The sequence below is a fragment of the Citrus clementina genome, unplaced genomic scaffold (genome assembly GCF_000493195.1).
Source record: "Citrus clementina cultivar Clemenules unplaced genomic scaffold, Citrus_clementina_v1.0 scaffold_1, whole genome shotgun sequence".
NCBI lineage: Eukaryota > Viridiplantae > Streptophyta > Magnoliopsida > Sapindales > Rutaceae > Citrus > Citrus x clementina.
The window spans coordinates 11,111,919-11,132,222 of NW_006263303.1; the positions used below are offsets into that span (position 1 = coordinate 11,111,919).

Consider the following 20,304-nt stretch of genomic DNA (forward strand, 5'->3'; position numbering starts at 1 on the left):
TTTAAATGTCATTTGCTTTAGGGATGGCAAAAATTCCTACGGGACGGATACTCTCAGGAATTTTCTTTATTCGGAGAGGATATGAGGATAATTTCATACTCAATTTCTTATTCGGGGAAGGGACGGGGAAATTTTTTTACACAATTTCTTATTCGGAGAGGGGACTGGGATGAGGTGGAATCCCCATCCCCTACCCATTTCCCCATTTAAATTTTTAATTTAATTTTTATTTTTTAAAATTACTAGTAAATAAATAATAAAATTTGAATTATAAAATTATAAGTATTGGTAAAAATAAAAAATATTAAAATATTTATATTATTAAACTTTTAGGCCTAATTAACTAATTAAAGTTCTAAATTTTTATTTAGGATATTAAAAAGACCAGACAGATTCTATTAGCCCAAAACTTTTGTTTTAATTTTAATATTCATTAAATATTTTAAACTTAAATCTATGTTTTATTTATCTTAAATCTATTTTATTTATTTATTTTTAGATGTTATAATTGCCCACAGCAAATCACAATTTTAATATCTAATCTAATATAATATTTGATCTTGATTTGCTTCGACTTAACTATTGTGTTGTAAAGGAAATAGTCCACATTTATAAAGTGTCCACGGCACCATTAAAAAGTTAATTTTGAATATAAATTTGATTTTATTTGTAACAATTTTGTATTAGGCTATTAATTTGTTCATGATAGTTTGTATCATTTGCATGCTGCGTTACTTACTAATTTAATGTATGTGACTTTTGTAATGGATATTAATGTAAGATATATTTCGAACTTTACTTTTATTTGAATTTTTTAGTTTAATATGATTAACTCAAAATCGAAAACAAAAAAAATGTATTAGTTATTCGGGGATTGGAGACTCTCGGGAATCCCCTGTTATTATTCGGAGAGGAGATGAGGATTCTCTTAAATAATTTTGACGGAAATGAGGAGGGGACGGGGACATACGCAAAATATCGGAGATGAGTACGGAGAGATTGGTCCCCTCCCCTCCCCACCCCTCCCCATTGCCATCCCTAATTTGCTTCATATTTGAAACTTTTCTGTGTACTTTTTGCGGGCTGGTACAGGTCTGTTCTTGTAACTAGCAGTGATGTTGTGATATTATGTTCTCACCCCTTCAAGGCGCGACTGATTGTTGGATCTCCTTTATGCCTTGTTATTAACCATAGATTTTCTTTCTGTTTTGGAATTGAAGTGCTTCATTATTGCAGGAAATACTAAGGAAAGGAAAAAAAGAATTGAGTTGTGCCTGTGAGGTTTAGTGTGGTGTCATCATGGAAGTCTAATTACTAGGCTCCACTGTGTCATTGAGGAAAATCTTTTTTCTTTTTCCAACTTTTTACTAGTTTCTGGTAGGGACTCTTTACCATGTTTCCACTCATCGTTGTTCTTGCACTTGTTTTCTTCTACTTTTACATTTTATTTCTTGTTTATGGACTAGGTAGTTGGTAGCAGCAGCACTTCAGGAAAATAGCTGGGCCTTGCAAGCAGGTTTGGGATTCTCTTGGGGATTTATACTGTGAAGCTTTGTTGTACCCCAAGCTGAACTTAGTGTATGTTTGGATTGAGGTATTGTGGCTTCAAAAGCACAGCTCTTCCAGGATGGAAGCACTAGGTGTCAAAAATTAGTGAGAGAAAGACGGGTAAAAGATAATTTTTACTAAACACTTTAGTTGTTTTATTTTCGAAGTTAAGGAAGTTGTCCAAAAAACGGTGGGCGGGTGGGTTGTGTATGACCTTCAAATTATCTTTATTGCGCTGGGGATGTAATGATGCAAATATAGGGATATTTATTATAAATGGCAAGCAATGGAGTTGCTCTTTTGTAGCAATGGAGTTGCTCTTTTGCTTTTCATTTATTTAAATTAGCATGATGGTAACTCAATCCCCTCCTTACCTTATTCATGCAAATGAAGTTTGAACTCTAGAACTTTTATTCCACAACCAGAGATTTTAGTAGTCGAACCGACTAGCAACTACGGACAGATTGGCTTCTAGGGTATTTTACAATATTGCAGCTTAATAAAGTATTCCTCTGAATGAGGACTCATTGTTTTTTATAGTTTACATATTTTTGTATTTTTTTTTCTTACTGCTCTATTTATGTTAATATATTTCCTAATGATACGATTTTCTAATTCCTCATAAAATTCTAGAAAATCTGGGTCATACCGTTTTGTAATCGATCCTGTATCTTAATGCTTGAGTGAGAAACAATAACATTTCATTCCTACATATTGGATTATTGACAAAGAATAAGAAATTTATATGGGATTTTCCCCTTAACACCGTGACACCGAGCTGACTTCCCAAGTCTGAGCTTGTGTGGCTGTGTCAACCTGAGTAGGAAAGTGTATTGCTTCATGTCGCTTGAATTAATTTTTTTGTTCTTTATCCTTTTCGACGATTCAATATGAAGGTTTCCTAGCAAAGACCTTGCATTACCTCATCATCATTAATTGAGACGGTGAAAGGTAAAATCAGCATCTAAAGCATTTTAGGGTGCATTTGAGATTGAGGTTGGGCAGTTGTAACTTAAAAGCTACAACATTAAAGTGTTTGGTAAACATTATTTGCTGTAATTTGTAAGTTATGTTGATATAATTTTTCACTTGTATAATGAAAAATTTATTATATTTTTAATAATTTTGTCAAAATTATTATTTAAAATTTATATTTACTACATATTATTAATTTTTATTTAATAGTTACAGTTTTTTTTTTTCTAAGCAACTGTAGCTTAAAAGTTACAGCATTTCAATCATAAATGGGACCTTACTTTCTTCGATAAGTGCAATATGCATATGGTATAATTAATAATTGCAATATGCATATGGTATAATTTAGACTATTCGTTGCTTTGATAATGTCAAATATATGCTTCAAAAGCATGTGTACTCATTTTGTAGGATTCTACTTTCACTAGAACATACTAAAATGGAGTTCGCATTTCAAGCTGGCTTCTTTGCCAGCTTATGTTTGTAGTTGACAGAAAGTCGTTCGTGTTATTTGCTTTTTACTGTATCTTAGTATCTCGTGATAAATCATGTTTTTAGAATTGTTCATATTTATTTTTCAGAATTGTCAATCTTCCTGCCAAATTGTGCTTCTCTATGTAGATAAAGATGTTAGAATTAAAAGAAATAGATAGAGGTTTTTTTGTGCAAAGCATAATCTAATATCTACTTGCATGCTTAGACTGAAAATATTAGCCGGAGTACTCTGGATCTGCTCTTTATGATAAAATTAGCTTTTGTAAGAGTATGATAATTTCCGTTTTTTAGTATATTAGATAGTGGATACATAGCTGTGGATTTAAAGTCTCTTATGCATGAGATAATACTTATCGGAATGCTCTTGCACCTTTTTTTTATTTTTAATATTAGGTGTAAGCTTAATATGCTCTTTGTTACTTGTTCTTTTGTATTGGTAGAAGATTTTTCACAGATACATTTGTTATCTTTGAATTTTATATTTTGAAATGAAATAATGAGACTTTAAGTGTAATGTTTCATTGATATCAATACAGAGATGTTGATTTTGATGAGGATCTTCTCATGAGTTGACTTTCTTTTAAATGGTTAATAAATTATAAAAATAAAAAGTAGTTAAATCTTAAATTATAATCAAAAGAAGTAATAAAAGATAGGTGGCACAAGATTTTTAAAAGTTCCAGAGAACTCAGAAGATAGGATCCTAATCCTTTATTTATGTCAAGACCTGATATAAATTTAGGTAGATATTTAAGATTTATTTTCAAGGCAGCAATTTATAAAGTGTAACAAAAACTTTGCAACTGCACCACACAATAGGTAGAGGTAGACCCACCTAATCACCAATAAGGCTAAAAAACAATAAAGAAAAAATTACTTAAATTACTGATTAACTCACATTAGATCTATTAAAGTAGTCCCATAAAATGTATAAAAAGAGCTCATAAACCCATAAATTCGTAAATTTAAATTTTCAATGTTGATATCTGATTGTCTTTATTTCTCTTATCAACCCTGATTACTCAATTAATCCTATTATAAATTTTAACACAATTTTCTATCTCTAAACATATCTCTATAATCCTAATATACCCATATCATTAGTATAATCCTTTTACACACACTTCCTTGGTTTCTGCCTACATCTGTAGTAATGATGTGAACTCACAAAGATAAATGAAACCAGCAATCAATGAGGTTCCTTTGCCAAGTATTATTTTAATTATATCCAAACAACCATAAGATAAAAACCTCGACCCTTTATCTATAAAGATAAGAACCAATGGTATAACAAATTTATTGTTGATGCTACACTCAAAATAGAAGTGAAAGATTGTGAGTTGTAAGTCAAGAAAAAATACCACATGATGAAATCTTGATAAGTTCTGAAAATTCTTTAAAGAATCAAAGAGAAAAGCTCTCATTATTATTGGAAACTCATATTTGAAATTCCCAATAGGCTTCAATGGGTTTATAAAATTGAATTTTATTAATGGAATAAAGTTTTCCTTACTGCTAAATATAACCTAAAGCAAAAAGAAAATAAAAGATCTTGTTTTCAGAACATATTAGGAAACAAAGATTGCGCCAAATTTTTCTTCCTAATTTGATAAGGCCTTATTTGTTCTTCATACAAGTCACTCTAAATCTAATTTAGAAACTTGAATAATATTGACAAAACATTGACCATCTTCAATACTCAATTCGGGCAAATTAGTGTCTTGAATAAGGCATGAATTTGAAATGTGTTCAAGTAATCTATTTAATGCTTCTTTCTTTTTCTTGGTTCTTGTCGTTGTCATTGGACCTCTATAGATGGTCAATGGATCTTGCTAACCTTTAGCATCTTGGTTCTCATCAAGTAAGAGCAACAATTATGATCTCTCCTTTGTTTTTTTTTTCTTATATTTTTACAACCATGCCTAACCTAACAATCATTTCTTCTAATGATGAGATTGTTGTTATGGGATTTTCCCTTTAAGAGTAATTTGCCTTGATTTTAGCTAGCTGTTTTCTTATTTAGTTGTTTTCTTTATTAGCTTATTTTCTTGTTTTCTTTGCATAAGAAGAACTCGATTGAGGGGTTAATTTTTTTATAGGAGAAAAAACTGAATAAAACATCAAGAGTTTTCCTTCTGTTTTTGGCTTTACCTCTTTGATCCTAAGATTTGGTATCAGAGCTCGATTTTGACACTAATATGGTTGACGGAACAAGAGCGCAAGAGTAAAGCATGTGGATGAGTCTCTGAAGAAGTTGCGGGAGACCTCAGAAAAACACGGCCTTCTTTTATCGAATTTGTCTAAGATGATGGCTGCTATAAGCCTGAAACTTGACCAATCCATAACAACGAAGACAAGGGATTCCAACAACGGGGGAAGTACTTCAACTAATAGGGGTTTGAATAATAATCATACTGGTAGGAATTCTATTCAAACTCGATTTTCCAAACTGAATTTTCCCAAATTCGAGGGTGAAAATCCTAGTGGGTGGATTTACAAGTGTGACCGTTTTTTCAACATCAATGGAATTGTTCAAGAACAGAAAGTAGAGATGGCGTCAATCCATTTGGAGGGACATGCCCTCGAATGGTTTCAAGGGTATGAAGCTGGCCATGAGAATATAAATTGGGAGAGTTTTTCTACAGATGTTGTTGCTCGTTTTGGTCCTAGTGCTTATGATAGTCCAGTTGGGCAATTAACCAAGTTGAAGCAAACTACTATAGTGAAAGCCTATCAAGAACAATTTGAAGCATTGATGGCTGGAACGAAGGGGTTGCCAGAGGATTTCTTTGTTCAATGTTTCATTAATGGCTTGAAGGATGCCATTAAGAACCAAGTCACCATGTTTCAACCGAACACTCTGACCCAAGCCATTGGTTTAGCCTTGCTACAAGAAGGAGCTATGGAAGCAATTTTTAAAGAGGCCGAAGGGGTTAACAAAGTTAGGGTGAGTACAGTGAATTCTTTTGTGCCGAAAAAGTCAGACAATAGCCGATTACCACATGTGAAACGGATTTCTGCAGTAGAGATGCGAGAGAGGAAAGAAAAAAAGATTTGTTATTGTTGTAATGAGAAGTATAAGCCTGGTCATGTTCGCAAATAGAAACATATTTATCTATTACAAGGCCAAGATAGCGAGGGTGAAGAGCCAAATGAAGCTGACAAAGTGGAAGGAAAAGAAGAATCTCAAATTTTCCTTCTTGCAGTATTTGGGTCTAGCACTCACCAAACTATAAGAATTTGCAGCATCATAAAAAAGAAAGCTATCACCATACTCATTGATTCTGGAAGTACTCACAACTTCCTTGACCGTACTGTTGCAAAAAAAAAAAAACTGCAAAATTCAACATGTTAGTCCAATGACTGTATCAGTGGCAGATGGAACCAAAGTAATTAATGATGATATTTGCCAGCAATTGAAGTGGAATATGCAAGGAGAGGAATTCTGAGCTGATTTAAGGCTCTTACTATTGGGAGGATGAGATATGGTTCTCGGAATACAGTGGCTTATTGAGTTAGGACCTGTATTACGGGACTTCAAGGAGTTGACAATGGAATTTTCTGTTGGCGATCGAAATTTTTTACTGAAAGATGATACACCAAGCCCTACTAAAATGGTTTCACCAAAGCACATCCAGATGGAACTTCAACATTTGTCTCAAGCATCAGTAGCTCATATTTTTTCTATCCAAGTAGAGGATGAGGAAGCAAAAAAAGTAAACAGAGAACCAGAGGATTTGGAGCAAGTGTTGCATCATTATAGGAAGGTTTTTGAGGAGTCGAAGGGGTTACCTCCTCAAAGGGAACATGACTATAAAATCCCCCTTGAACCTGGATCTACACCACCCAATATACGTCCATATAGGTACCCTTACATGCAGAAAAGTGAGATTAAAAAACTAGTACAAGAGATGCTCGAAAAACTAGTACAAGAGATGCTCAAAAATGGCATAATTTGGAAAAAGTGTGAGTCCTTTCTCTTCACCTGTGCTATTGGTTAGGAAGAAATATGAGAACATACAAAAACTCATCCATGAGATTCAACTGGATCGGAATTTACACTCTAAGTTTACTTGGAAAGATAATCAGCTGAGGTACAAAGGAAGGCTATGGCTAGGAGATCAATCTAAAATAAAAAAAGACGATATTGCAAGAAGCTCATGGTGGAGTAGAGGGTGGACATTTGGGGGTGAAGAAAACATTAGAAAAAGTATAGAGAGCCTTTTATTGGAAGAAGATGAGAAGAGAAGTTTGTAAATTTGTAGCTGAGTGTGACACATGCCAGAGAAATAAGGCTAAAACTATAGCTTCTCCAGGACTTTTACAGCCGTTGCCAATACCATAACTCATTTGGTCTGACATTTCTATGGATTTTATAGAAGGCCTTCCGAAATCTCATGGCAAGAAGGTTATTATGGTGGTGGTTGATAGGTTAAGCAAATATGCTCACTTATTGGCATTAGCACACCCCTACACAGTAAAGGAACCATAATAAGCGATCAAGATTAAATCTTCACAAGTCAATTCTGGAAACATCTTTTCACTCTACAGGGTACTCAATTACTTATGAGCACATCTTATCATCTACAGACAGATGGCCAAATTGAAATAGTTAATAAGTGTTTGGAGCAATACTTGAGGTGCATTACTGGAAACAGACCAAAGGAGTGGAGTAAATGGTTGCCGCTTGCTGAGTGGTGGTACAACACTTCACTTCATTTCTCTTTTAAGATGACCTCATTTGAGGTTTTCTATAGCTAGGAGCCTCATACTTATACTACTTACATTCCCAGTGAGATTTTCGTAGCATCTGTGGACCAAGCTTTAAGAGACAGAGACTCAATGATTCGCCTTCTCAAGGAGAACTTGCATCAAGCTAAAAAAAAATTGAAAAAAAAATGGCGGATAAGCATCAAATAGATAGGGAATTTGAAGTAAATGATTGGGTTTATCTTCGGCTGCAGCCTTTCAAACATGCTTCTCCAGCTCTTCGGACAGACAGAAAGTTGGATTCTAAGTTCTATGAACCTTATAAGGTGCTTCAACGGATTGGACAGGTGGCGTAGAAGCTATAACTTCCTTCACACTCCAAAATCCATCCAGTTTTTCATGTTTCTTGCTTGAAGAAGAAATTGGGGGTTGCCTACAATCCAAGAAGATGGGAGGATGCAGTTGGAGCCACTAGCATTGTTGGAGAGACGTATGCTTAAGAGGAACAACAAGCTTGTAGCTCAATGGTTGATTCACTAGACTAATTCTTTTCCTGAGGATGTTACATGGGAAGATGCTTACATTATTCAGTAGAAATTTCCAGACTTCAAGCCTTGAGGACAAGGCTTCTTGAACAGAGGGGGAAATGTTACGGGATTTTCCCTTTAAGAGTGATTTGCCTTGATTTTAGCTAGTTGTTTCCTTATTTAGTTGTTTCCTTTATTAGCTTATTTTCTTGTTTTCTTTGCATAAGAAGAACTCAATTGAAGGGTTAATTTTTTATAGGAGAAAAAACTGAATAAAACTTCAAGAGTTTTGTTTCTTTTTTTGGCTCGACCTCTTTGATCCTAAGAATTGCTGCATTAGTGAATGTTGGAATTTAATTAGTTGGAAGAATCTCATAACACAATAAAACAGTAACTGAATAATAGAATATTGTATCTTTCTCACTCTTTCAATAACTAGAACCATTTGTTTTTTTAGAAAAATCCATATCAAATCAAATCTCTCTAATCACACGTTTAGATTCAAGAACCCCAAACAAAAAGCCTAGGAACCTATTAACACCATTTTGGAATACTCGATTCTACATTTTCGTCTTGGATTATGGCTTTTGCTTGGATTCCTCTCCAACAATTCCAATCTTTTCAAGCAATTGATTGAATCTAGATTTTGAGCCTAGCATAATTGAACAGTTTTAAAAGTTAAAAAGGTGGGGTGAATGAAAAATGATAAAACTAATAAGAAGAGCAATTTTAAAATTATGGAGATTATGTTGGGAAAGAAAACATATTTTAAAGTTAATGATGGGTTAATTAAGAAATGTGGGTTGTTAAGAGAATAAAAGGGGTTCAAATATCATCACTCTTAAACTTTAATTTTAAAAATTATAAAAACCCACACTTTAACTACAAAATAAAAATCTATAGTAGCACATATTTGTGGTTTTACAATTATTTAATTTAACCCTCATTAGAATTTTTTAAAATAACATCTATAAATTCATTAACCTACAAAAGTTTAGTTTTCACATCTTGTCATTATATAATTTAGTCCTCATTTGATCATTTTTCTTGATTTGCCACTGATAATAGGGACTGTGTATGCCTCAAATCAACTCTATTATTTAATGCATTTGTTAACTAACAAATTGAGCCAAATTTTTAAAGTTAAAATAGCTCGCACATATTTCGTGAGACAGTAGATTTGAAATTTGTTTCATAAAAATATAAGAGATATTATCATTCGTATACCCTATAGATGCTCTGTTATCAAAAATACTACAATACTTTGAGGGTGTATCAATCGTCCACCATAAATTGACAAAAGTTATCTGCCGACCACCAAACCGTTAGCTGCCGTTTGAAAGTTAACGGAATAATAGTGAATTGACGATTTTACCCTTGAAAATTATCACTTGTATACCCTTAAATTCTTTTATTATCACTTGTATACCCTTAAATTATCACTTGCATCATATAAAAAGACCAAATTACCCCTCTGGCGTTATCCTATTTAAACAGCAAGTAACAGTTTGGTGGACGGCAGATACATTTTGTCAACTTAGGGTGGACGATTGATACACCATCAAAGTGTTGTAGTATTTTTTTATAACAGAGCATCTATAGGGTATATGAATGATAATTTCCCAAAATATAATACCGAGATATGTAATTAAATATTCATAATCAATCATTTTTGTAACTAAAGGGTAGGTTATATAATATTTGTGTAATATATGACTTAATTGTGAAAGTGGGCTGATTACTTGGATTTTGTTGGGTGAGGTGGGGTTGGCCACTGTAGCTACCGCTTCTTATTTATGAATTTAATTGTTAATCATTTGTAAATTATTATTTTTAGTTTAGGATATACCCTCTTATTATTCTCAAGGACAACGTTTAAGTCTTTCCATCTATTAAGAGGGTAGTTTATATGAATTTTTCTAAATTGGACTTCTAATGCAATTATTTGGGACGCAATTCAGATCTGAATATATAACACAACTACATAAATTAAGGAAGTATGTAAATGTAAATTATACTTAGAAATATTATTATTAAATAAGAGAATTCTCTCCTTCAAATTGTCTAAGGTTTAGAAGAGGAGGGCTCTCTATTTATAGAATTCACCAACCAATCAAACAATGCCAAGCCTAGACACATGGCATTTGTGCAAAGGTCAAGTACCTTTCACATGATATTTATTTCTTCGCTAAATTTTCATATTTTAGTTGATTAAGCTTAGGTCCTAATAGATATAGCTTTTTAAATAGAGTTTATTCAAGTATAATTTTTATTAATAATTTTTTTACTTTAATTAAGGGTAATTTTTAATTGAGTCCTTATTTTATAAAAAAAAAATTCAAAGACCAGAAGTTTAGAAAGTGAATCAATTAAATCCTTTCAAATACAAATTTATGTCATTCAAGTCCTTCACCCAATTCTTCCGTTATAAAAGTTAGTGAAAATTTTATTTAAAACATAAAAGATAACTATATCCCCATATATCATATCAATTATTTAAAGTACAATTTTACCCTTGGGAATTCTTTTTTTGTTTCAAGTCTAACAACCTATTCACCATTTTGAGTAACTAGGAACAATATTCTGCAGCAATTTAAACAAAATATTTAGTCAGTTTTTATGAACTAATTCAAATATAAAGAGCACAATTATAAAACATAACCATCATAACTCTTGGAATTACACATGAAATGTAATTTGCTATCCATATAATTCCATCACATCTATAAAAATATGATGAAATGTATTGAATGTAATATTAGATAAACCACAATAGCATTCAGTCTAAAAATGAAACTAAAAGTATGAAAGTCAATTAAATTGAAACTAACAAACACATTGACAATATATAAGGTAAACTGAAATTTAAGCACAAGAAATAGCTAATTGTCTTCTAGGTTCTATAATGAAGAATTAAATGCCAACCCAAGGTGAATATTGTACTATCCTACTCCTTGTTAACAATGACAAGTTCTTCATTTTGAGGTTGAGGTACAATCCACAAAAGTTGTGTATGCCATCCCACTAGTTGAGTGACATTGATTGAAGCCTAACTGGCTTGTTCAGAACTATTGCAAATTGCTTGTTCATTGACATCTACTTCTTAAGATTGTGGGCTAGTTCGACGCTGTCCAAAAATGAAAAGAAAAAAAGACTTTAATTTCTTTTAATTAAAAGCAATGAATCAATTACTTCTTAAGATTGTGGGCTAGTTCCATGCTGTTAAAAAATGAAAGGAAAAAAAAACTTCAATTTCTTTTAATTAAAAACCATGAATCAATTTATCTGATAGAATTCCACGATCAAATCAAACATGTATAGCTAGTGATGTCCTATTGGTTGCCTACACATCACTAGGATCACCAAGTTATTAATTCATTTGAGAACATAATAAATATATATAAAAGAAATCTACTTGCATAAAAAGAAATCAAACATGTGCAGTTGATGAAGTGATATTGGTTGATTGCACATTAACTAACCTTTTTTTTTTTTCCCGAAAGAACATTAACTTAGGTTACTTGACCTATTGTCACCTGTCAAAAATAAAGAATGAGAGGGTGCTTAATTGTTTTATTTGACTAAAATGTCCTCAATGTTGTTAATATTTTTAACAGAGAAATTAAGTTAAGGACTTGGATGACAGAAATTTGTGCTTGGAGGAATTTAATTGATTTATTTTATAAACTTTTGGTCTTAGAAATTTTTTCTACAAATAATGACTCAATTAAAAATTACCCTTTAACAAATTATTTATTTGGTAATCAATGAGAGCTTTTATTAAAAGTTGTAAAGTTACTTTAATATATATAAGTTTTTAAAATTATAATGTGAAGTAAATGAAACAAAATTTGTGAAATAAATATCAATAACTTTATTCACCTCACAAAACCTCCTCTTTGTCTAAGGCTGATAGTGTGGGAGTTTAGTGAGTCTTCATGCTCTGTTTTCAGTTTTAGGTTCGTGTTTTGTTTCTTCTTCTTCGGTCTTCCATATACTTTGTTGTTGTTATGGATAAGTTAGATTTTTTTTGTTTTGTGGTTCACTTTCTTTGAAGGAAAGGGTTGCTACAGTGGTGGTTCCGGATGAGATGTAATGAAAGGGAGATTCTATGATGACAACTAGTTTAATTGGAAAGCTTTTGACGTTGAAGAAGGCTTTAAAACCTCCACTCATGAGATGCAAGATAATTCGAAATATAGTAATTAAGAATGATATACACCTGATTCCTCTTGAGTACTCTAGATTGAGCTCTGAAGTCGGTGTTCGGAGATTTTGAAAACTAATTTAGATCTATATCCTCTCTTGACTAAATTTTGGAATTGGCCCCAAAAGTTCGAAGAATCGGAGATTTTGAAAACTAATTTAGATCTATATCCTCTCTTGACTAAATTTTGGAATTGGCCCCAAAAGTTCGTTCTTCGATCTTTTGGCTCCTATTTATAGACTAAGAAATGACTGATAGATGGGAAAATATTTTTTAGATCTGAATCCTTGCCATTCATTCTCTTTGCTTGAGTAAGGCCATTAGGCTTCATAACCGTTTTTCTTTGTGTTCAAAGTCTCAACACCTAGTTTTGTTAGTAACCATATCTTGTCACTTATTAACTTTTCTGGGTTGATTGTCATTTGCTTCCTCTGGGATTTTTATCTGAATCATCTGATAACCATTAATCTCAAATTTGGGTTTACCTGTAAATTTCTTCCAATATTGACTTGTAATCCAATGTGAGTCAGGTTATACCAATCTTTAATCCAGAATCAATATAAAATGCACCTAATGTTTAAATTAACAAATTTTAAAAAATACGAAGTGCAGTATAAGTGGCTATATTTTCTAGCACTTACACCATTCCCCCTTTAATGTATTCTACACTTAAATTCGGGTTGTATCGATCTTTAATCTGGAATCAATATGAAATGTACCTGATGTTTAAATTAATAAATTTTAAGGGATATATGGTGCGGTGTAAGTAGCTATATTTTCTAACACTTACACCACTCCTCCTTTAACTTATTCTATACTGAAATTAATCTATTATGACACGTATGTGTAGGATATAGCTGTTGTTTCACTTAGCAATACATAAACATTCGTTTCTTATTTACACAGAAATTACCTGTTGTGGGGTTTGCCACAGTCATTTTGCTTACCTCTGAGTATGCCTCTGTTTATTGTTTGTTAGTTTCGCACCATTTAATGTTGATTTTGTTGGGAAAATATGCTCTTTAAAAGCATATGTGTTTATTTAATTGTAATAAACAAATTTTCTGATTAATAAAATAAATGAGGTATTTTATTCAAATATCTTAATTGCATTAATATTTGTATTAAAGTCTATTTAATCATATTATATGTATTTATGTGATCACCATGTGGATTCACAGAAGACATAAATACAAGTTATCTTATGATTAAATAAATTTAGTTCGCAGTTGATAAATAAAGTTGGGCACTTTATTTAGGTATAGACTGTAATAAATTCATTGAATGATTTGTCTTAATCATGTATGAATTTATTAATGTAGTACGACTACATTGAACAGGATCACATATGAGATTTAATTAACTTTGTAATAACTGTCGGACTTATTAAATCTCATAGGCGTTGATTTTACTGTAATCTTAATCTTGAGTTAATTATGATTTCATGGTTGTAATTGTTATTCCATTTGAGTTACCAATGGGCACGACACATCCTTGTGGTCAAGATTACCCGGCATCTTGGTGGGAGCAATTATGAGTATTGGAGTTATGGATTAACAATATAGAATTTGTACAACACATCTCTTGATGGGTTTTCGGCACTTGATCATAGAATTCTCTGGCCAGAGTGTGTCAACATATTTAGTATGTTGAAAATGATTATTAGAGAAAACCAGTAAGGATCAAGGAATAAGATGTTATTAAATTGATTGGACAGTTGAGATATCAATTTAATTAACGATGTGGTACAAAGGATTGTGCAGTAAAGAAATCAATGTGGCTTGGGACGAATTATTATTTGAGCATACAATTATGGAAGTCAGTTCCAATCTTTTAGTGGAGTAGATTTGGAATTAAATAATTGGGCTAGTTTAATTACAGGCCTAATTATTGTAGCCACTATTGTATGTTCCCAAATGATCCCCGGGTTAGCTCATTTAATTGACTGCACCACTACTGGACTAATAAGTAAGATAACTAGCTATTTGGGTCAAAAGCCTAAATATATCATTTAGTGGGAGGCTTCATTTAATTAGCTTTTGTATAAGGGGCCTTATGTTATTTTACAAGATGGGTCCCCTATTGAAAAAGTAAATAAACGTGAGTTTTATTTAGGGCATTATTTTGGAGCCTAGGGTTTTCACTAAAGGGAGATATATAAGGCTTATTTTTCTCAACAGAAAAAAAGATGAAGCCACTTGATACAGATCAGAGAATAAAATTTTTCTCTCCATTGTTGAGAGAAAAATTTTCTCGTGCTAGTTGATTTGGTAGTGATAAAGGCGCCCACACGTCAAGTGCAGATCGAACCTGAGTCATAACCTGGAAGATCATTGGAGACTGTTCGTGATCTAACAAGCGTGGTGGTGACGGATCATGATCTAACAGGAGTGGTGGTGGCGTATCGTGATCTAGGAGCCTAAAACACTTCAGCGGAAAAAGCCAACTCGGATTTTCAAGGTACGATTTCTAGAATACGAATTCTTATATATTATATGAGAGCGATCTTCAAAAGGTTTTATAAAAATTTAAAAACCTGATTTTTCCCAACAGATTTGACATCAACTTATCAGTTACGTTTTGAATTTTAACTGTTGCCACTTCAACTTTTCCTCCACTTTTATGGGAATTTGTTTTCATCTCTCTCTGGGAATTTGTTACATCTCTTTGTTTCTTATATAGAGGGATTTCGACCTGTCCACTGTTCCTTTATCTTCTTTATCTTCTTTATTGATTGCATCTGATTTCAATTTTCCCTCCCCTTTGAACTCATTGTCTGTTTCTTCAGTGTTTTTGAAAATGGTTACACCTGGTTATGAGCGTTTGTCATATGACAAGCTCTGCCAAGCTTTAAACCTCCCTCCTAGTGTTACCTTTACTCTTTACCACGGCGAAATCAGGTCTATCCCTGAAGGGACTAGTCTTAAAGGAAGCATTATGTTGGTGCGTCGGCAAGTCTTTTATCTTACTTTCATTTCTACTTTAGTTTTAGAATTCTTCAGTGTTTGCAAGGTTGTAGTGTACTCAACTGTATCATCAGAGCAAATCATTATTTCATGTTGTAGGACTTCCTGTTCATGTATTGCCTTCAGCAATTCAGGGTAAGGAAACCAGATGGAAAAAATAGTTATTATGTCGTCCCCATTGTGAAGAGCTTCCCAATCACTCTGAATTCTTTTCGCAAGGACAGTTACAAGCAATGTATTGAATTTATGCCATTGATTGTCTTCGGGCCTTGGTGTAGGCGTTGGATTTTTAATCCAGTATTGTTGGATCTTTGATGTGCTAGTAATTTATATATTATTTATATATTTGTTTTAAATTAATTTTAGGTTAAATTATATTTTATTATGTTAATTTTATCTTAATTTTTATATTTTATTATTTTAGGTGCATTTTGGGAATAAAGAGGAATTAAATCAGAATATTCAAGTAAGAAGAGCTTAAAGAAGAAATTAATTGGAGATTTAAGGAAAGTAATGGGAGTTAAAATGCAAAAAAATCGAAGCAGCCAAGGCCTAATTGAAGTTCACGTGAAGACGAGAAGACTTAACATTGGAAATAAGTTAATTAATAAGGCAAATCATATGAAGAACGAATTAAAAGAAGAAAGCATTCTTGTGATGGGCTTTGGCCAAATTTTTATTAGCTTATTAATTGAACAAGTCACGTGCATGCATGAAAGAATAAGGCGGCTTGGCTTTTGTTTTTAATTCTTTCTATATAAGGATTTAAAGGCCACAATTGAAGCAATATAAAAGGGCCAAGCGGAAGTAACGGAGGACGGGATTAAGACAGGAGAGCAGCCGCACGAAATTGGAGCCAAGAAGGGAAAAAAAAAGAAGAACAGCAGCAGCAAGTCTTACGCAAAACCGAGAGCAGCAGGAGCAATTTGGAGGAGGAAGAAGACACTAAGCTTAATTCTTGAGTTTTTCTTTCCCTTGTCTCTATTATCTTGTTTGAATATTCCCAATTAAATTATTGGATTCTCTTTATATTCCCATGAACTAATTTATTTTACTAGGTCTACGATGTAGCCTAACTATGAAGATTTAATTCCATAAATTTGTGTTATTTTTAATTTATTATTCCATGGTTGAGTATTCATTATTGTGCTTAATGCTTTTAAATATCTGGCCAATATTTAAATGATTTGAGGATACATAATGAGACCAAGAGGAGATTTATATATTTTTGCTCTGTGTAATTTATGCCATGAATTGAACGAAAGGCAGAGATGTGCCAACGTGATTCGTGCAATTTTTCTAAGAATTTCCATAGAGCTTAATGAATCTTTGTATATTTAAATTCACATAGAGATATAGTGGGTTAATATGTGAATGTATTTTTGATATTACTCGAGAGAGGATATTGAATAGACTAGGGAAATTCACTGTTAACGTGGGTAATAAACTTTAATAACATAGATAGAGGATTAAATTGGATTGATTATGGTGAAATCGAATGTCCTAATGTCTTAATCTCTTGGTGATTTCTATTACTGCCTGCATCTTTATTTAATTTTTAGATAATTTAATTTATTTTAATTTTTAATCTAAATTCGCTTATTCGATTGTTCAAATAAATTATGGTTAGAATAATTTTGGTAACTAATAGGATATACAATCTCTGTGGGACGATACTCTACTCTTCATTATAATACTTGTGCTGGCTAGTACAATTGCCAATTTACGCATCAAGTTTTTGGCGACATTGCCGGGGATTGTTTGGATTAGTATCGATACCAACTAACCTTAGTTTAATTTGAATTTTGTTTTTATTGTTTTTATTTGAATTTTTGTTTTCTTGTTTAATTTTATGAGACGTTCAAGAAGTTTTGATTTATTGCCTTTTGATCCAGAAATTGAACGCACTTGTAGAAGGCTTAATAGAGAAAGGAGAGAAGCTTTACATGAGCAACAACTAATCATGGCTGACGAAGCATTACACAGAAATGAGGATGCGAGACCTTTAAGAGACTATGTTGTTCCTACAGTTAATGGTGCTCGCTCAAGCATTGCACGCCCTGCCGTTCAAGCCAATAATTTTGAAATTAAGCCAGCCATAATCCAGATGATTTAGACGTCAGTACAATTTGCTAGGATGCCAAATGATGATCCAAATGCTCATATTGCAAATTTCTTGGAAATTTGTGACACATTTAAACAAACTGGTGTTTCAGACAATGCTATCAGGTTAAGGCTCTTTCCGTTTTCACTGAGGGATAAAGCAAAAGAGTGGTTGAACTCACTCCCTGCTGGAACAATCACTACATGGGATGGTTTAGCGCAGAAGTGCTTAGCAAAGTACTTTCCTCAAGCAAAAACAGTCAAGTTGAGGAATGACATCACAACCTTTGCTCAGTTCGAGATGGAATCATTATATGAAGCGTGGGAGAGATACAAAGACCTACTAAGAAAATGCACACATCATGGTCTACCATTTTGGCTTCCAGGAAAAAAATTTCACAATGGTTTGGGATCCAATACCAGAACAATGATTGATGCTGCAGTGGGAGGAACATTAATGGGAAAAACTCCAGAAGCAGTTTATGAATTATTGGAGGAGATGGCCTCTAATAATTATTAGTGGTCTTCAGAGCGACCAACATCAAAGAGAGCTACAGGAGTTCATAATGTTGATGTGGTCACTGCTTTATACGAACAGATAACTGCTATTCGTAACAAGTTGGAGAATCTAAATATTCAAACTCAACCGCAAGTGTGTGAATTATGTGGAGGGAATCATACTAGCGTCAATTGCCAAGTTGGAAGTCCTTTTGCACCATCATTAACTGAACAAGCTCATCATGTGTTGAACTTCCAGAGACAATAAAATAACCTATATTCCAATACCTATAATCTAAGCTGGAGAAACCATCCAAATCTATCATGGAACAACACTCAGAATGCATTGGCACAACCTCCAGGGTTCCAACCACAAGAAAAGAAGTCAAACTTAGAAGATGCTCTTACCCAGCTTACAACAAATATGTCTCAATTCATGACCAAAATAGAGACAACTTTTCAAAATCAAGCTGCATCAATTCGGAACCTCGAGGTACAAGTGGGTCATATTGCAAACTTGCTATCCAGTAGACAACAAGGCTCTCCGCCAAGCAACACCGAGACAAATCCAAAAGAGCAAGTTAATGCAATTATACTTTGGAGTGATAAACAATTTGATGAGCCGCAAAAAAGAAGCAAAGAAAGTTTATGAAGAACAAGCTGAAGACACCACCAAGGTTTCAAAGGCAACAAATTTAGAAATACCACAACCTAAACCAGCAGCACCAGTCAAGGCCTATGTTCCTCCAATCCCTTTTCCTCAGCGTCTTCGAAAAAATAACATAGATAAGCAATTTTTAAAATTTCTTGATTTGTTTAAGAAATTACTTATTAACATTCCTTTTGCAGATGCTTTGGAACAAACGCTGCTTTATGCCAAATTTATGAAGGAAATATTGTCCAACAAGAGGAAATTTGAGGAGCATGAAATTGTAATGTTGACTGAGGATTGCACCGCCATCTTGCAAAATAAATTGCCACCAAAACTGAAAGATCCAAGAAGTTTTAATATTCCATGCACTATTGGAAATACTTATTTTGATAAAGTTTTGTGTGATTTAGGTGCAAGCATTAATTTGATGCCTTTTTCTGTTTTTAAGAAATTAGGTTTGGGTGAACCTAAGGCAACAACTGTTACCCTCCAATTGGCAGATAGATCTATAAAGTATCCAAGGGGCATAGTTGAGGACGTGCTTGTGAAGGTTGACAAGTTTATATTCCCTGCAGATTTTATTGTCTTGGATATGGCTTAAGATATAGAGTTACCTCTTATTCTAGGCTGACCATTCTTAGCTACAGGAAGAGCTTTGATTGATGCTCAGGAAGGGAAATTGATTTTAAGAGTTCAAAATGAGCAAACCATTTTCAATGTGTACAGACCTATCAAGTATCCAACTAAACTCAAAGAATGTTTCCAAGAAGACACGATGGATAGAAAAATGGGTAATGCATTTAGGGCATGTTTGGCACGCAGTAATATATAGGATAAGGACTCCGCATTGCATTAGAATTATACAATCTCATGTTTGGCAGTTACAGCTCATTGCATTAACTAAAATTTATAATGCGGTAACACCCGCATAAACTAAACCCGACCCCCCCTCCCCCACGGGTTTATACGGGTTTGCAATAGATCTTTCTCCTTCCCTCAACTTTCTCTTTCTTTATGCTCTCTCACGAACACAGCACTCCACACTAGGCCATCGTCCTTCGCTGCGCAACACCCAGCTCCACCACCACCCCATCCCGCAACACCACTGCCTTCTCTTTTGGAAGCAAGATCTTATTTGGATAGGGTAATTTTTAAAAACCTCCCCTGAGGTTTGAGCTTGTTGCAAGTAGATGACGAGAATTTGTTTATTTGTAAAAAACCCCCTACCGTCAATTAATTTTAACATTGACCGTTAGTGGACTGTGCAAAGACAATATTGCCCTTAACAACAGTTTGTAGACTGACATAACTAAAAAAAAAACTAAAATTGTTAGCGCGAAAAGCATAAATCCTATTTTTTGACAATTTTATCCTTGTCAATTCCAAAGATTTACAATATCATAGGTAAAGATTATGACTATTTCATTTTCAAGTTTTTAATTTTATCTTTCTTGTAGGAATTTTAAGGAAATATCAATAATTTAAAGAGGATTTTTTAAGTTTTTAATTTTATCTTTCTTGTAGGAACTTTAAGGAAATATCAATAATTTAAAGAGGGTAAAATAACTAACAATTTTAGTTTTTTTTAGTTATGTCCGTCTACAAACTGTTGTTAAGGGTAAT

General features: G+C 33.1%; 1 protein-coding gene and 1 non-coding gene across 2 annotated transcripts; one reads left to right on the forward strand and one right to left on the reverse strand.

Moving 5' to 3' along the window:
- Positions 1 to 17,793: 17,793 nt before the first annotated feature.
- On the reverse strand, positions 17,794 to 17,900 carry LOC112095953. Its single transcript, XR_002904113.1, has one exon. It is a non-coding gene; the product is annotated as a small nucleolar RNA R71 (small nucleolar RNA).
- A 713-nt stretch (positions 17,901 to 18,613) lies between these two features.
- Positions 18,614 to 19,282, forward strand: LOC112095631. Its single transcript, XM_024177737.1, has one exon. It carries the CDS (start codon positions 18,614 to 18,616, stop codon positions 19,280 to 19,282), a length of 669 nt encoding a protein of 222 aa, XP_024033505.1.
- Positions 19,283 to 20,304: the final 1,022 nt, after the last annotated feature.

What these genes read in the sequence shown, in the direction of transcription:
- LOC112095631 (XM_024177737.1), top strand. Translation starts at nt 18,614, where the DNA reads ATGCAATTATACTTTGGAGTGATAAACAATTTGATGAGCCGCAAAAAA.